Here is a 16,343-nt window from a genome sequence, read left to right as displayed (position 1 = left end):
TGGTGTCTGAGAGTTTTGCATCTGTGTATAGATATTGCTTAGTGCTTAGTTTTTGGGACGTATTTTACGAGTTCTAATGCCTAGGAAGTGGATTGCCTTTTAGTTAAGGGTATGTATTCCCCCGGTAATTTGGAATTTTGCAAATTCCAAGTTTTTGGATCTCCCTTTCCCAAAAATTAAGATAATTGTGATGTTCTTAGCGTAACTAAAAAGAATTTAAGTAGGAAAGTGTCATCACTTCACTGTTCTTATTGGGCTGAATGGCATCATGCCAAATTATCTTCCTTTCTGCCTCTTCACAATGAGCATTCGAACTACTGTGACCAGCTTGCCTAATCAACTAACCAAAATGGTCTTAACTTGCCACTTGGTGACTAGTACGTGTTGAAAATGGTCATGGGGGGCCCAGTTCCACTAAACGGCCCAGACATGCTTGCCGTCCATGCACTAACTACGAGACAGATGCATGCATCACTATGTTTGTTAGTGCTTGGTAATGAAAAAGTTGGCTAACGAACGACCGAATTTAATTTTCTACTTGTAACATAACTAGTATCGAAGTGGTGGAGATTGGCTCCAATCTTTTAACTCCCTCATTGCAAGCTTCACCAATTTTTTGTAGTAGACATACAAGGTCTCAAATTTTCACCCCAACTTTCCCATTTTCCTTGGGAGGATTCGGTTTTGCTATTGGACATGTAGAATGAAAAATCCTCAATTTTAGTAATATTTTTCATGTTTGTCAGTCAAATTATGTAAACAAGAAGTTGTAATTTAAACAAGAATAAGCTGCGACTCTAGAAACTGAAAACTTCTACCCAAAAAAAAGAAAAAAAAGAAAAAAAAAAGGGAACAAGTGGAAATACCATAAAAGTGAGACAAAACAATCAATTTCTTTCGACCGCTTGGGTTATTAGATTTTTTGGAAAGGGAAGATGGAGAGGGAACGTAAAGTGGAGAATCGAACTCTCGCCAATAAGGTAAAAATTTAAATAGTCAATCAACTAGACTACTAAAATTTTCTAGAGTTTTTAGATTAGAAGGTAGGTCAATACAAAGAAAATTTGGAATAGCAGGGATTTGGAAAGTGGGAAATGTCTTCATTAGCCTTATAAAGATTTTGTTATTATTTCCTTTGGCTATATAAGCCAAATTTGGTACCAAAAAGCATCAATATTTTCTATTGCCTAGTGATTCCCTTGTGCCGTATTCAATTTCTACAAGCTCCACTTCGTCACACTATATCACCTCCCTCCATATTTAACCATTGTCCATCTTACAGTATTTTAAAAATGGAAACTCTTCTCAGGCCTTTTCCATCTCCTTTACTTTCCTCTCCTATACCTAACAAGTCTATTTTCCTACTGAATTACCCCTTCTTGAAACCAACCACCCATAATTTTTCAAGAAAAGTTCATCACAAAAACAAAAGTAGTAAAATTTCTTGTAGCTTTCTTGATTTAACACCCACATCAAAGCCAGAGTCTTTAGATGTTAACATCTCATGGGTTGATCCTAATTCGGGCCGGGCTCAATTCGACGTGATCATCATTGGAGGGGGCCCTGCGGGGCTCCGGCTAGCTGAGCAAGTTTCTAAATATGGTATTAAGGTATGTTGTGTTGACCCTTCACCACTTTCCATGTGGCCAAATAATTATGGTGTTTGGGTTGATGAGTTTGAGAAGTTAGGACTTGAAGATTGTTTAGATCATAAGTGGCCTATGACTTGTGTTCATATAAATGATAACAAGACAAAGTATTTGGACAGACCATATGGTAGAGTCTGTAGAAAGAAGTTGAAGTTGAAATTGTTAAATAGTTGTGTTGAAAACAGAGTGAAGTTTTGTAAAGCTAAAGTTTGGGAGGTGAAGCATGAAGAATTTGAGTCTACAATTGTATGTGATGATGGTAGGAAGATAAAGGGTAGTTTGATTGTGGACGCAAGTGGCTTTGCTAGTCCTTTTATAGAATATGACAAGCGAAGAAACCATGGTTATCAAATTGCACATGGGATTTTAGCAGAAGTGGATAATCATCCATTTGATTTAGATAAAATGTTGCTTATGGATTGGAGGGATTCTCATTTGGGTAATGAGCCATACTTGAGGGTGAATAATACTAAAGAACCAACATTCTTGTATGCAATGCCATTTGATAAAAATTTAGTTTTCTTGGAAGAGACTTCTTTGGTGAGTCGGCCTGTGTTATCGTATATGGAAGTGAAAAGGAGAATGGTAGCAAGATTAAGGCATATGGGAATCAAAGTGAGAAGTGTTATTGAGGAAGAGAAATGTGTGATTCCAATGGGAGGACCACTTCCGCGGATTCCTCAAAATGTTATGGCAATTGGTGGGAATTCGGGGATAGTTCACCCATCGACAGGGTACATGGTGGCTCGGAGCATGGCCTTGGCACCAGTATTAGCTGAGGCCATTGTTGAAGGCCTTGGCTCAACTAGAATGATAAGAGGGTCTCAACTTTATCACAAAGTTTGGAATGGTTTGTGGCCTTTGGAGAAAAGATGTGTTAGAGAATGTTATTCATTTGGGATGGAGACTTTGTTGAAGCTTGATTTGAAGGGGACTAGGAGATTGTTTGATGCTTTTTTTGATCTTGATCCTAAATACTGGCAAGGGTTCCTTTCTTCAAGGTTGTCTGTCAAAGAACTTGCTATACTTAGCTTGTGCCTTTTTGGGCATTCCTCAAATTTGGCTAGGTTGGATATTGTTACAAAATGCCCGGTGCCATTGGCTAGAATGATTGGCAATCTAGCAGTAGAGAGCCTTTGAATGTGGAGGGTTGAATCGTTTTCTTCATTTTAATTTCTTAGATTATTTTCATCTTTTATCAATGCAAAAGTGAAAGAAAAGTTATACATTGCATGATTCCAATACCTTGGTTTCTCTTATGGTAGTTTACTTGGCGGATTTCATTCTTGTCCAAAAAAGTCCAACAGAAAGGCAAAGGAGATGCAAAAGTGAAAGGATTTCATGATTTCTTGTCCAAAAAAGTCCAACAGAAAGGCAAAGGAGAAATGAGAACTATCGTGCTCTAGATATGTGATACAATTTGATCTCTGTGGTCACGATAAACATGAAATCGTCACCATTGGTCAAACTCAGACAGTTCGCCTAGCAGCACGATGCTGTATTGCTCTCTATGTATTTTTCTTTACGTACATATTCATCAAGCTTGAAATATACAATATATGGTTGTCGATGCATAGGGCAAAAGTTCAGAGGCGGCCTCTAATCCCAAGTTTTGGAAGCATTGGCTAATTGTTATAGTTCCCAAACACTATGAATTAGCTGAATAATATTTTTGTATAATAATACAGGAAAGCATTGGTGTTATTAATCATTAAAAGTCAATTGGGAAGCAAGATAGTTGCTTTTAATTTTCCAAACTGCCAACAAATGAACTATTAGGAAATTTAAAGGTTTCTTTGTTATTCTAATGGAGTGGGTTATGCAAATGAAGTTCTCTAATCAAGCTTGCTTTATGAACTGCTCCACTGTCTGTCCCTTTTAAAAGCCTCAAACCCCAAATACCTACCACCCAAGGAAATGAGCTGCTCCATCAGATCTTTTGAGAATGTTTTATATGCAATTTAAATTTAAAGGAAGGACTGAACAGGATTTGCTAATTTTAGGCTCCTTCACCAATTAGGCTAAATTCAGAAGCGGGCAAGACGATCAAAGTTTGATAAAAAGGGAGAAAAGACGATAAAATTATCGCGTGAGGTCAATAGAATTAGAAGCTAATAAAATCTTAGAGTAATTTGATAAATTATTCGGAAAAACAACCATTATTAAAGTGGTAAAGTTGAGGCGTGATTTATTTCTTACTAGTTCTTTTTGTGTAACTTTACTGTTGAAAAAACTGTACATCTTGCTCCATCTATAACTAACTTTGTAAATTGTATTAACTTGATATTGCATACTACTAGTATTAATAAATGAATTTTCTTTCAAAATTTCATGGTCTCTCTCTCTCTCTCTCTCTCTCTCTCTCTCTCTTTCACATCCATAATTGTTAAGGTACTTACCATATACTAATACTTCATAATTTACATTTGGCCAGCTACAGTTTCTCAAAGATCGACCGTAACAAAATTTGATGACCCATAGGTTTTCACACTAGTACTTGTCTTGTGGCACTCTGTGTAGAATTAAATTTGGTTTTGCTTTTCATATCCAATCAAGAAATACATCAATATTTTCCTAGTTGAAGAGTTCTAGTTGTAACAACTCCTCCATATATTCTGTTTGTACAAACACCAACCTTACTAAGGAAAAGAAAACATTCTCAACAATTTCATTCAAACTAATCCATGTTCTCGATCACCTTATATATTCCCAGCCCTTCATGATTCATTCATAACGCAAATAGCAGTAACTTACTCTTACATACATCCCCCTTCTTTACTCATCTAATATAGTTCCAACCTTCTCATATTTCTTTTATAACGTAAAAGAAGTTCTTATAACTTCTTTTAAAGAACTCATCTCAAATTTCACATACATCCCCCAAGCATATAACAATGGACTCAAAATCTACTAGCAATGAAACAGCAATCAACGTACCTGAAACAGAGTCCACCAAGCAAAAATCTTCTTCTGCTGCACCTGCTGCAGTTGCCACAACTGTAGCTACCACGAAAGCGATTCCTCATAATCAAAAGGGAGGATGGAGAAGAGGGGTTGCTATTTTCGACTTTATTTTGCGACTTTGTGCGCTTGTGGCTGCTCTGGCTGCAGCAACTACCATGGCAACATCTGATGAAACTCTTACTCTTTTCACTCAGTTCTTTCAGTTCGAAGCTAGCTATGATGATCTCCCCGCTTTCTCGTACGTTATTTTAAATTCATAAATAATCTTTTTTTTTTCGATTTCAACCAAGTATTGTCCAAACGCGTTTTGGAAATATTAGTTATACTTACCTCTTCTTGTATTTGTGATGTGGGATTTTTTTGAGTTGATGAGACTGTTGCATTTGATTGATTTTCAGGTATTTTGTGGTGGCAAATGCTATTGCAAGTGCATACCTTGTCCTCTCTCTGCCTTTTTCCATTGTTTCCATTGTTCGACCCCATCTAGTTGGAGCCAAACTTCTGCTTTTAATTCTTGACACGGTAAACTTTTTGTTTGCATTCAAATTATGTGAACATTAACTATTGATTTAAAATGTATTTTTTCATCATATTGACATAAATTTTCTTGCAACCTATAGTAATTTTCGTACACTTTTTGAATACATATCTAGATGTAATCTTAAAATGTTTAGTTATTAATCTAATCACATTTAGGTTCGAAGATTAATCAAATTGATTCTCGATAAGCGATAAGTGTCGCATCCTTTTCCGTAATGTGTTCTGCACAGCTTTTGATGATCTTTAATCGGTCAGTGCCACTAATTAATCAACTTTGAATTACATCAATTCAGGCACATGTCCTGTTCAGGTGCTTCTAATAAAGAGTAGAAAGAAATTAAAGATTTGAGTTTTAGTGATCACAACATAAATCTAATAAGAAAATTCTGGCTAACCAATGTTGTAATGAGATTGAATAATGAACAAATGTTTAATTATGTATTTCTAACTGAAGATAAAAATTGTTGCAGGTAATGGTTGCATTTACCACAGCAGCAGCAGCTGCGGCAGCTGCCATAGTGTACTTAGCAGAGAACGGCAACTCCACCACACAATGGCTGGCGATATGCCAACAGTTTGGCGATTTCTGCCAGCGAGTGAGCGGCGCAGTGGTGGCTTCCTTCATTGCAGCATTCATCTTCATCTTACTTGTTGTTTTCTCTGCCGTCTCTCTTCGAAGGCATTAGGACAAACGAACATTTGGAGTCGCTGGTGTTACCTTGTTATGTACTGTATATCTTATGTTGTGCTTTGTATTTGGTGTTTTTCATTTTGATTTTGTTGTAATGAAATTGCATATCAGTTGTTATGAGTTTTTGGAAGTCAATTTGCTTATTCCCTTATGTAATACATCAAGACTCACAATGTTAATTTCTCCATTTTTTACCGAGTAAGAAATTTGACATTATTTCGATTTCAATCTCATAGTAGATGGTTTATTGAAAACACATCTCTATCCCGCAAAAGTAAGGTAAAGTCGTACATCCTACCCTCCCCTTAGTATGTTGTTGCTGTTATTCAACTTCAATCTCGTCTCCATTTAATTTTACGGTCTCAAAAATGAAAAAATAAGAGTTTAATAAGTACTTGAGTTGAAAATATAAAAGAATAAAAATATGGAAGCATTTCAGGAGATATTTGAAGAAGAAAAAATTATGTACGTTTAAATCAAGTTTTATTTAAAAGTCAAAAAAATGGACACTATAATAGCTCTATGGAATATTACACATTGGAATACAAATATTCATAATCCTTTAAAAAAATTCTATATAAGATTTTAAGAATATATAAAAAAATTAAATATATTTATATAGGGATTTGATTTGATTTTTTTCTATTGCAGTATCAAATCAAATCCAGTCAAATATATAAGTATTAGCTTTCTTAGTCAGTTTGATTCCATTTTTGTTTTGGGTTGAACACCCCTGCAATACTTGCTAAAATTGAAAACAAAGACTGAAAATATTTCTTTGGGGCGAGTTACAAGAATGATCTTTATTAGAGATGGTCTTGAATTTATTGAGTCTCTTCAATATGTCAAATGCAACAAACTTGCTTAATGGTCACGAGGCAGAAAGTTGCATAATGCGCAATTAACGCAATTAATGATAAACAGGTAAGACTTGACAATATTTATTTAAGATTTGATAATATTTATTTTACTTATCGTGTTAAATTATTCAAAAGTTGCGGTTTTTCGACAAAAATTGCACATATAACATATTATTCAATTACTCACGACTCCCCCACCCCACCAATAATATTCTACAACTTTCCAACTGAAAATACATGTTAAATTACTACTATGAAAAAGATATAATTAAATCTGATTATGATTAGCTTTTTAAAAATAAGTCAGTATAACTAAATGGGCAACGTATTACATCATTTTCAACTTGTGTAATTTATTGAAATATTACAAACTGCTATTTTATTGACACAACTAGCTTATGCATACAATATAACTAGTAAAATTTAAGCTGAATGTATCTTTTAAAAGATTTTTTAAGCAATGATAAAAGTTTAAGACCACCTTATGATATCAAGTAGGCATTTGGCCATAGAAATCAAATATTTCTCATTTTATTCCAAAATTTTGAAGTTGGAGTTGTGTTTGGGTATAGAATTGTTAAAAAAATAATATTTAGAACCCGTTTGGCCATAAGAATTTTTCACTTTTTTCTGGAGTTTTTTTTTTTTTTTTACTTTATTTGAAAACCAACATTTGGCCATAAAAATTCCAAGTACAACTTGAAAAACACCTAAAACTCTGTTTTTACGCTTTTTTTCTTTCACTTTTTTCACTTTGGGTACATTCAAACAACCAAATATTCTTTGCAAAAATTATAATCAAATACAACTCCAACTTCATAATTCAAAATAAAGTGAAAATTATTTGGTTTTAATGGACAAACACCTACTTAATTGTTTGAATGTAAAGTGAAAATAAAATTTCAAATACAACTTGAAACCAAATGCTGTCCTCAAATAAAGTATTTTTTTTTTTTCGAAAAAAGGTGAATAATTCTCATAGCCAAACGGGTCCCAAATTTAGTCAATTTTCTCATTTCATTCCGCATGTGAAAATAATGCAGTCAGGCTGCCACTATTGGACATGTGTAAACCACTTGACCGGACCAACAGATTTACCAGTAAAATTCCAAAGTGACGTGTCCATTCCTCCTCATCTTTTTCTCTCAAACTTTTACCCATTTTTTCCACCTGACAAACACACACACACACACACACACACAGTGTCTTCCTTCGCCTAGAAGGTAATCGCATCCACTTTTTCCTTTCACATATTATATATATATATAGTAAACCCTAACCACTGCGAATTTCTGCTTCAATTCGGTCTGTCTTTTAATCAAAGTGAGTTACCTAATTCAACTCTAGGGTTTTCTATTTGTAACTTCTTCTTCCTTTAAATGCATCTTCATCTTTATTGTTGAATGTTTTCAATAAATTGTGGATCATCTTTTGTGGGATTTTATCTAATTTGTCTCTAGGCTTTTCTTTCTTCTCAACCTAGAATGACTAAATGCCTATGATGACTTCTTCAACTTATAGTTTGATGTATTGCCAGGAGTGTTCTTTTGTTGGCTTAGAGACTTGTATGTCATATAAATGTGAGATCTATTAAAATTTTACAACCCCTAACAAATTTGAAAACAATGGAACGAATTGGGTCCGTAGAGGAGCATGGTTAAAGAGGATTAATGTATCTGTCTTGATTTGTTTGGGGATTGAAAAATACTCCTTCCGTCCCAAAATAAGTGATCACGCCCATTAAGAAATCAATAAATAGAATGTGGAGTTTACTAAACTACCCCTATTTCTTACTAGATGTTTTTTGAGACTGAAAAAACTTGCCAATTTTTGTCTTGAATCCCTAAGGTGACATTTATTTTGGGACAATTTTTTTTTTTTTTTTGCTAAGGTGATACTTATTTTGGGTCGGAGGGGGTAGTTGATTGATATTGATGTTCTTGTGGTTTAAGTGATAGAGTAATATTACCTTTTTAACTTTCTTTGTGTGTGATGCTTAGATGGTCTTAATTGCAGCTTTAAGCTTGTGGCTTACTTTTGGGAAATTTCAAGGAACATAAAGAGAACAGGCCTTGTTGTTTCGAAAAAGATTTTTGGAAGTGAAGTTCTCATGAGAATTTTTAGGGGAATGCAGAAAGTAGTTCGCGAGGATCAAAAGGAAGTAAGCTGCTGCAAGAAATCATTCAGCAAAGGTATTGGTCTGACCGCCCCAAAGGCCAGGAAGCGAGATAAATTGAAAGTGTTTCTCTAATTTGGGTAAAGGCAGTGTGATTGTTCTGTGGGTCTCTAGTTGAAGTAGGGCAACAAAAATGACAAGGATACTTGTTCAGCGAGGTTCTACTTCATCGTCGTCGTCAAACCAGAACAGGTCGTCAGTTTCACACCCTGGATCATCTGCCTCTTCTTCAGCTTTAACACAGCCACAGGCTTCTAGCACTAGTCAAGTACTATCAGCTCCGAAAGATGATGAGTTGGTGGGAGAATTTCCGGAATCGATTGTCTTGGATGAGTTTTCAGTTGGTTCCTTGAATCACAAAGGTGATGATGATGACGCTTCAGTACAAAGCTTTGGCTGTGACCGGACTCTCCCTGAAGAAAAGATTATTGACAATGAGAAGATAAGTGATGGTGTTTTTGTCTGCGGGGACTCCGTAAAAGGATCTAGTGGTTCAAGAGTTGAGGTAGTGGAAAATGAGGGAACTTCTGTGCCGGGGGCTAAAGATAGTTCTTGTCCGCCTCCACCTCCACCACCTGTCCCACCTCCTAAACCAGCTTCACTAAGCCCTAGTCCAAGGAAATTTTCATTGGGCAGTTCAAATGCAGTACGGATAGGATCATCTAGGGAATTTGTTGGGCAGCCTAATGTGTCAACTAGGACTTCACCTAATGGATCTAGGCCATCCTCTCCGCGGTCACACTGCGAAAGTGAAGGTTATAATAGTGCAGATGAGCAGAATCCCAACTTTGGATCCTCACGCAATGATGTGGTAAGTCCAAAAATTTATCTTCTAGAAACTGATGAAGACTGCAGTTTATGCTCTTCTTATCCATCATTATAATATAATTGATTATTGGTTTATTTCTTAAGCACATATCATCAGCAACATCATTCCTCTGTGCTAAGTTGTGCATCCTGAACAATTAGTTACTGTTGGAATGGTCATTGTGATCATGTAGTTTAGCATGAGTAAAGGATGATTTATCCAGTAATTTACAAGCTACAATTATCCGACTATCGGAAATTAGTGCACATATCTGAAACTGAGAACTTGAAAATTTCATCTTGTTTTAGGAGAGAGAGCACCAGTTTGAAATTGATATAAGAAGAGCCAAAGGCTTAGAAGTTAAGAAAATGCGGGAAGATGGGAACTGCCTCTTCCGTGCAGTTGCTGACCAAGTATATGGTGATTCTGAAGCTTATGATTTGGTCAGGCAGATGTGCATCGACTACATGGTAATTTTTCTACTAAACATTCTGTCATGAGTGCGATTTATTTGTCGACTTTCTTTTCTTTCTTTGGTAGGTTGACAACTTTTATGCACTTGATTTTGGTTTCATCTAGAAATGTGCTTTCTTAACGTGCCATTAGATGGGGAGATGAAGCTATCATCTTGGTTTCACATCAGAGGCCATCAGTTTTATTGGTTCTGTCCTTGTTGATTTCTTAGTTGTAAAATGAAGGTGACAGTGGCCTGGTACAATTGAGAATAGAAAGAGTGCACTGGCAGAATAAATGTAGGAGTAGTACATTATGCTTGCTGCGGAGGTAGAGTCCTGTCAGAGGCTGATCTAGGATTTGAAGTTTATGGTTACTATTGCGATCTCAAGGATTTGAATATGTATGGATATTTTGTATATATCTTGCTACATAACAACAGTGTTATCAAAAGAGAAAAGTGCAAAAAAGCTCTAAGGTTAGCTGCTTTACAAAGTGCAAATAAAGTGTGGGCTTTAGTGAAAAAAAGCGCAATGGTGCAAAATTACAATTATGTATGTTTAGTGGATATAATTAAGCATGAATAACAAATATATCTAAAAACATGCTACATAACAAAGTGTCACCTCAAGAGGTAAAAGAAACTGGGCCTTGACCTGTGAAGCACACATAAAGCGAGGCGAAGCGCTCAACATGTTTTGAGCCTCCTAGACCCGCCGCCGACTGTTCAAGTCCTTCCAATCACCTGCGCTTGCGCAATGCTGTGCTGTAGAGATGGTGAGAGCATTTTATAATGGGTTAATAGACATGAAATTTCATCTTCCCATCTATAGCCACTCCCTAGACATTTAAGACAGGTTTTTCTTTCAGATCTCAGGAGAGTGAATATGAATGGTTCTTATGTCTATTCTCTCAAGAAAATATTTTAAACATCAGTTTTATTCTGCCACGATTTTTTTTCTCTGATTAACTAAGTCATCATTGAAGGATATTTAAGTTAGTGATTGGAATTCATGATAGGATATTTGAATTATCAAGTAAATTTGAAAAAACCGTCTAGAGAAGAAAATTGTTATGTAGAATGGAACCTAGAGGAGGAGGGTTATTGGGTTCTTGTAGGTTGACCGCCAGTTTAAAATTAGTTTTTGATGAATTCTTTAAACGTTAAATCTGTTGGGGGCATTAATCTAGGCACGCGCTATCGACATTCAAGTGTAGTGTAAAATGGGATAGACGTTCCATCACATGGCCTCCCGAATAGAGCAAAATAAATACAGAAGATTGATTTAGCTGGCACATAATTGGGATTGGCTTGGTTGATTGACTAATTGACTGACTAGGAAGGCAAAGAAGCAACAAAAGCATTTATCCCAAGAAAAAAAAAAGGGACAACTAGTATTTTGATGTAGTGGCATTTTAGTGTTTACTTATTCACCACCAGAATTTTTTGGCGGGCTTGTTTCCGATGATATTCTCATGCTTTATTCCCCAGCTTCTTTTTATCATGCTACCTGGATCGCATTAGCTTTCTTTTGTCACTAAAATAGTCCTCCTATACCTATCCTTTAAGTGGTCTGATTACGATGCTGGATGATGTGCTGGGTCAAGGATGGGCTTTAGTTTTTTTTTTTTTTTTTCTTTTGGGGGCCGGGGGTGGGCTTACTTTGTGGTAATACGGATTTATAAATTCTGGTGGTTACCCTCTAAGAGGGAAACATTCTGAGTTTTGCAAGAGATTTTTTTTTTTGCTTTCTCTTCCAATTTCTTTTGGTAGTATCTTGAGTAATGTGTAACCATTTCCCACTATTAATGGTCTAGACTCTAGTGGAAGGAAGTTTGCAGTCCATATAGCGTTAGAAGTGGAGCGTCCCTTTCTACAGTTAGTTAAGGTACTAAACCTCACCTAGCCAAGTAGGGGCTAAATCTAAAATTATACTCCGTAGTCCCTCCGTTTAAGTTTATATGAACATATTTCCTTATTAGTCCATGCCAAAAAGAATGACCCCCTTCTATATTTGGAAACAAGCTACCTTTATGCAATGATTTATAGCCACACAAAATATATGTGACTCATTTAGCACCACTAGTTTAAAAGTCTTCTCTTCTTTCTTAAACTCCGTACCCAGTCAAATAGGTTCACATAAATTGAAACAGAGGGAGTATTAACTTAACAATTTCTTGAGTCAAGGTTATTATGCCTCTTCTGGTTGGGGCAGGGGTGATTGAAGATGTAGAGGGTGTTACATGTGCATAGTGTTACTGTTTGGTTTCTGTTTCATCATGTCGGCTTCTTGCACTTAACAAGTCAGTGTCGAAAATTTGCTTAAATTTTATGTGCTTGTTGAGTAATCTTGTATCCTCATGTTCCCTTGATACCGACTACTTAATGGAGAAAATAAAAGAATATTATGGTTATCATCATGTCTGATCACTCAATTAGAACTTATCTTGTGTAAGTTGGTCCATTGGTTTTTAATCATTTTTATGGTTTTTCTGCACAACCCAATAACTTATTTACTGTATCTATATTAATTTGTCGAGTATCTTTTGTTGTAGGAGCGCGAAAGAGACCACTTCTCTCAGTTTATAACTGAAGGATTCACATCCTATTGCAAGAGAAAAAGGAGAGACAAGGTACGTCACGCGGTTATTCAGCAGTTATCTCTCTGAATAGTTTTGTTGCTTCTATCTTAGCCGGTCGCAAGCAGAATTGGAGCACTTGTTACACATAACTGAAACAAATGTTATTTGGACTTGGGAGCATTTCTGAGGATGGTGCTAATTTGTAGATGATGGTCATCAGAGACGGTCTGTTTTTCTCGAAACTGCGTGAAGTGTAACTTGAGTGAATGCGCAAAATGATAAGGGATTTCCCAGTGAAAAAAGATCTGGTTACGCTATGTGAATTCACTTTTCTCTAGTTTTTTTTTTTAATATTTTCGAACTGCTTGAAACTCTGACGGCTACATTCTACTATTACTTATTTGCTAATTTCTTTACAATGCATATGATTATCTCGTGCATTTTACTATCCATTATATTCAGTTCCTTACTTTTTTGAGGTTGGGTTGGTGATTTTTCTTTTGATGAAGTAAGTGGTGATCTTTTTTTTGTTGTTTTTTTTTTTTTTTTTTTTTTTTTAAAAAGGAAAAGATATGGCATTTGAGCTTAAAAAAAGACGGTTGGCTGTACTAAAACTATCTAAGCCAGAACTAATGAGCTAGTAAAATCCAAAAGTTGTTCTGCATTACCAACAGTGACCAACTTGGTCCATCTAAACAAATTGGCAATACGCCTTGCTTTCAAAAAACCTAAAGGAGTTGACTCCCCATCAAAACGTCTCCTATTCCTTGCTGACCAGATACACCAAAATATACAAGCTGCTACCATGTTCCAGATCTTCTTGATGGCTTTGTCAACTCTCCATAGATTCCAGCTCTCATAAGCTTCCCTCACTGACAGGGGGGTGGTCCAATTAAGATCAAAGAGGCCAAAAAACAGATTCCAGATTTCTGAGGCCACTTCACAGTGCAGGATGAGATGCCTGTAGTCTTAGTTTCAACCTCATTTCTGCACATATGGCATCTGCTTGGAAGCTGAATTTTCCTTTTCATCAGGTTGTCTTTAGTAAGACAAGCCTCATATAGAGCTGTCCAAGTGAAACATATGATCTTATTTTTTTGAATAAGGTAAAACATATGACTTTAAGAGGTAGTTTTGTTCTCCAAATGAGCTTCCAGGGCCAATTGTCTATCAATGGATTTCTAGAGCACATATGCTGCTTGTTTTTTCTTATACTTCTTTTTCTACTAAATGGTTAGATTAAAGAATTCACTTGGACTGAAAATATCCATCTTTTTTAGGACCTTTTGCTATTTGTCACATTGGTGGATACTGTTTTGCTTATCGATTATCTATCTGTGTGCATATCTTTCTTTGTTTTTCAATTCCTCGTTAGAATAACCGGAGTTATGCTCTCATTACTGGGTTGTAGGTTTTCGGCAACAATGCGGAAATCCAAGCATTATCTGAGATGTATAATCGCCCTATCCATATATACTCTTACAGCATTGGTAAATTCTCTTTTTGACTTTTGATTGGTCTTTTTGTAATGAGATGATGTGGTGATTGTGATGCTGAGCTTTGTGGGCTTGTATCTGTTGGCTGCTTGTGTTAAATTGGGGAATTTACTGATGCAGAACCAATGAACACGTTCCATGGAAGTTACAACTCAGACAGCCCTCCTATCCGTCTCAGTTATCATCATGGAAAGCATTACAACTCCCTTGTTGATCCTCGCCGATTATCAGTTGGTGCCGGGCTTGGGTTTAGCTCTCTGCGAGGGGTAAACTCTCTAATCTACAAACAAACATGTTAAATATTTACGTAGGAGTTAAGTTTGTAGCCTGTGATTATTTTTTACGTATATTTCCTTAAACTGTCATTTCAGTAGTCTGTTAAATATGATACGTTCTTTCTTCGCAAAACTATCTGTTAGTTTCATGTATATATTTTTTCCTGCAGAAAAACGTCGACAAGGATAAAGTAAAAGCTGCAATTAAAGCTCAACAGGACCAACAGATTGATAACGTAAAGTACCCAAAAGTTCAATTTCATATGAATGATTTCCATACACTTGGCTTTCATCTGGGTTTTTATTTGGCTAAATGGTCTCATTTCAGGCGCTTCTAGCTGAAGGACGCTTTTACTCAGATCTTGAGCTCACTGAAAAGGAGATGGAACGTATGGTGATTGAAGCTTCCAGGGCTGAGTATATTGCGCATGATAATAAGTTCAGGCAACAGCTTAGTCGTCGAGAATCTTCCACATCTGATGCTGAGCCATCATCTTCAGGAACTAGTGAGTTTGATATTTTATTTTTTACATTTCTATTGATATAAGGTCAGTAAATATGGAGGTTTGAACCGTAAAATTTCAATATCGAATCACAGGGTCATCAGGAAGTGAGAAACGACAGGAAGCTGCACGAGAACCCTGTTCGCCGGATTCTGCCTTCAGCGACTGCATCCAGGTTATGCTGTCAATGGGTTTCAGCTATCCACGAGTAATTGAGGCTTATAGCATATTTGGGGATGATGTAGATTCTATGGTTTGTTATCTCATAGAAACCAGCTCTAGCAGCAGGCGCAAAGGAAAAGCAACTGAATGAGGAACCGAGAAAGAGTTAAATCGACGACTCTTTCATGTTTGTCTAGTTTTAAGTATTTGCTTTGTCTTTCGTTGTCTTGAGAGTACTAATCTTATATGGATTATCCAGATGTTACGACTTAATAGTCAACTCTGAAGTTCTATTACTCAGTGCTGCCTCCTGTTGGTATATCAAATACTTGTGTGTGTGAATAATGCCATATTTGGGCAAAGATATAAGCTTTCGCTTAAAATTTGTTGCCACAGTCCATCACTTTAGAGATTACGGGGCTATCAAAACACAAAATCATCCAATGTGGAAGCTGTTTCAGTGCTGGTTGTTGCGTTTTGTATTATATTCTGGGCTAGGTGAGAAATTTAAAATTAGTAGAAAATAGTATAAATAGTTGTGTGCTTCTCTGTTGTATTTTTATGACACTTTCGAGTGTTAAGAGTAGGTGATTGTTTAGCTTGGACAAGATTCTACATAACCGTTGCTATATCAGGAGATAAGGACGTGTAGTCTAAGTTTGTTTTTAGTTAAAGAAAATCAAATCAAATTGGCATGGAACAGGTCTTATAATGTGTTTCTTCTTTTTGGTTTGTATTTGTATTTGTATTCGCATGCTAATGCTTAAAGGTAGAATGATAATGAAATGTTCCGCGACGCAATTTCTTTTTTTCTGATAAGTCAAGACGTATGAAGTAAAATGATGTTTTGAAAACAAAAATAAAAAGAAAAACTACGGAGGACAAAGAAAGGTATGAAATTTTAAGTTTTACACAATATTATTGCTTAATTTTTTCTTAAATTATTGAACAGAAAGTACATAACAGTTCATATAAATTGGGCGTCATCTTCGACAATCTAAATACATGAAACATGTCAACCCAATTCTAGCCCCTGATTTAAGACTATTTCTCAAATCCAAAATACTAAAGGGGAGCGATCTTTGTGAAGTTCTTTTTGAAGTTTTTGAAACAAACGTCACTATAGCAAAAATATTGTAGTTATCGAGAAAGATTGTCTCTAAATTTATTTTTGAGTTGTTTG

At 35.9% G+C, this 16,343-nt stretch overlaps 3 protein-coding genes across 3 annotated transcripts; all 3 read left to right on the top strand.

Annotated features, from left to right (window-relative positions):
* The first annotated feature begins 1,188 nt into the window (after nt 1-1,188).
* Nucleotides 1,189-2,893, top strand: LOC132052704 (neoxanthin synthase, chloroplastic). Its single transcript, XM_059444354.1, has one exon. It carries the CDS (start codon nt 1,293-1,295, stop codon nt 2,787-2,789), a length of 1,497 nt encoding a protein of 498 aa, XP_059300337.1. The 5' UTR covers nt 1,189-1,292; the 3' UTR covers nt 2,790-2,893.
* A 1,486-nt stretch (nt 2,894-4,379) lies between these two features.
* On the top strand, nt 4,380-6,066 carry LOC132052706 (casparian strip membrane protein 3-like). Its single transcript, XM_059444357.1, has 3 exons — nt 4,380-4,851; nt 5,012-5,135; nt 5,624-6,066. Exons 1-3 carry the CDS (start codon nt 4,544-4,546, stop codon nt 5,837-5,839), a joined length of 648 nt encoding a protein of 215 aa, XP_059300340.1. The 5' UTR covers nt 4,380-4,543; the 3' UTR covers nt 5,840-6,066.
* A 1,752-nt stretch (nt 6,067-7,818) lies between these two features.
* Nucleotides 7,819-15,507, top strand: LOC132052703 (OVARIAN TUMOR DOMAIN-containing deubiquitinating enzyme 6-like). The gene is made up of 9 exons (XM_059444353.1): nt 7,819-8,009; nt 8,721-9,691; nt 9,997-10,158; nt 12,698-12,775; nt 14,136-14,214; nt 14,341-14,486; nt 14,666-14,731; nt 14,824-15,001; nt 15,094-15,507. The coding sequence occupies exons 2-9, from the start codon at nt 9,014-9,016 to the stop codon at nt 15,309-15,311; spliced, it is 1,605 nt and encodes a 534-aa protein (XP_059300336.1). The 5' UTR covers nt 7,819-8,009; nt 8,721-9,013; the 3' UTR covers nt 15,312-15,507.
* Nucleotides 15,508-16,343: the final 836 nt, after the last annotated feature.

This window comes from Lycium ferocissimum, chromosome 4 (genome assembly GCF_029784015.1).
Source record: "Lycium ferocissimum isolate CSIRO_LF1 chromosome 4, AGI_CSIRO_Lferr_CH_V1, whole genome shotgun sequence".
NCBI lineage: Eukaryota > Viridiplantae > Streptophyta > Magnoliopsida > Solanales > Solanaceae > Lycium > Lycium ferocissimum.
Note: the sequence above shows the minus strand (reverse complement) of the source record. Positions and strands in the feature narration are given on the sequence as shown.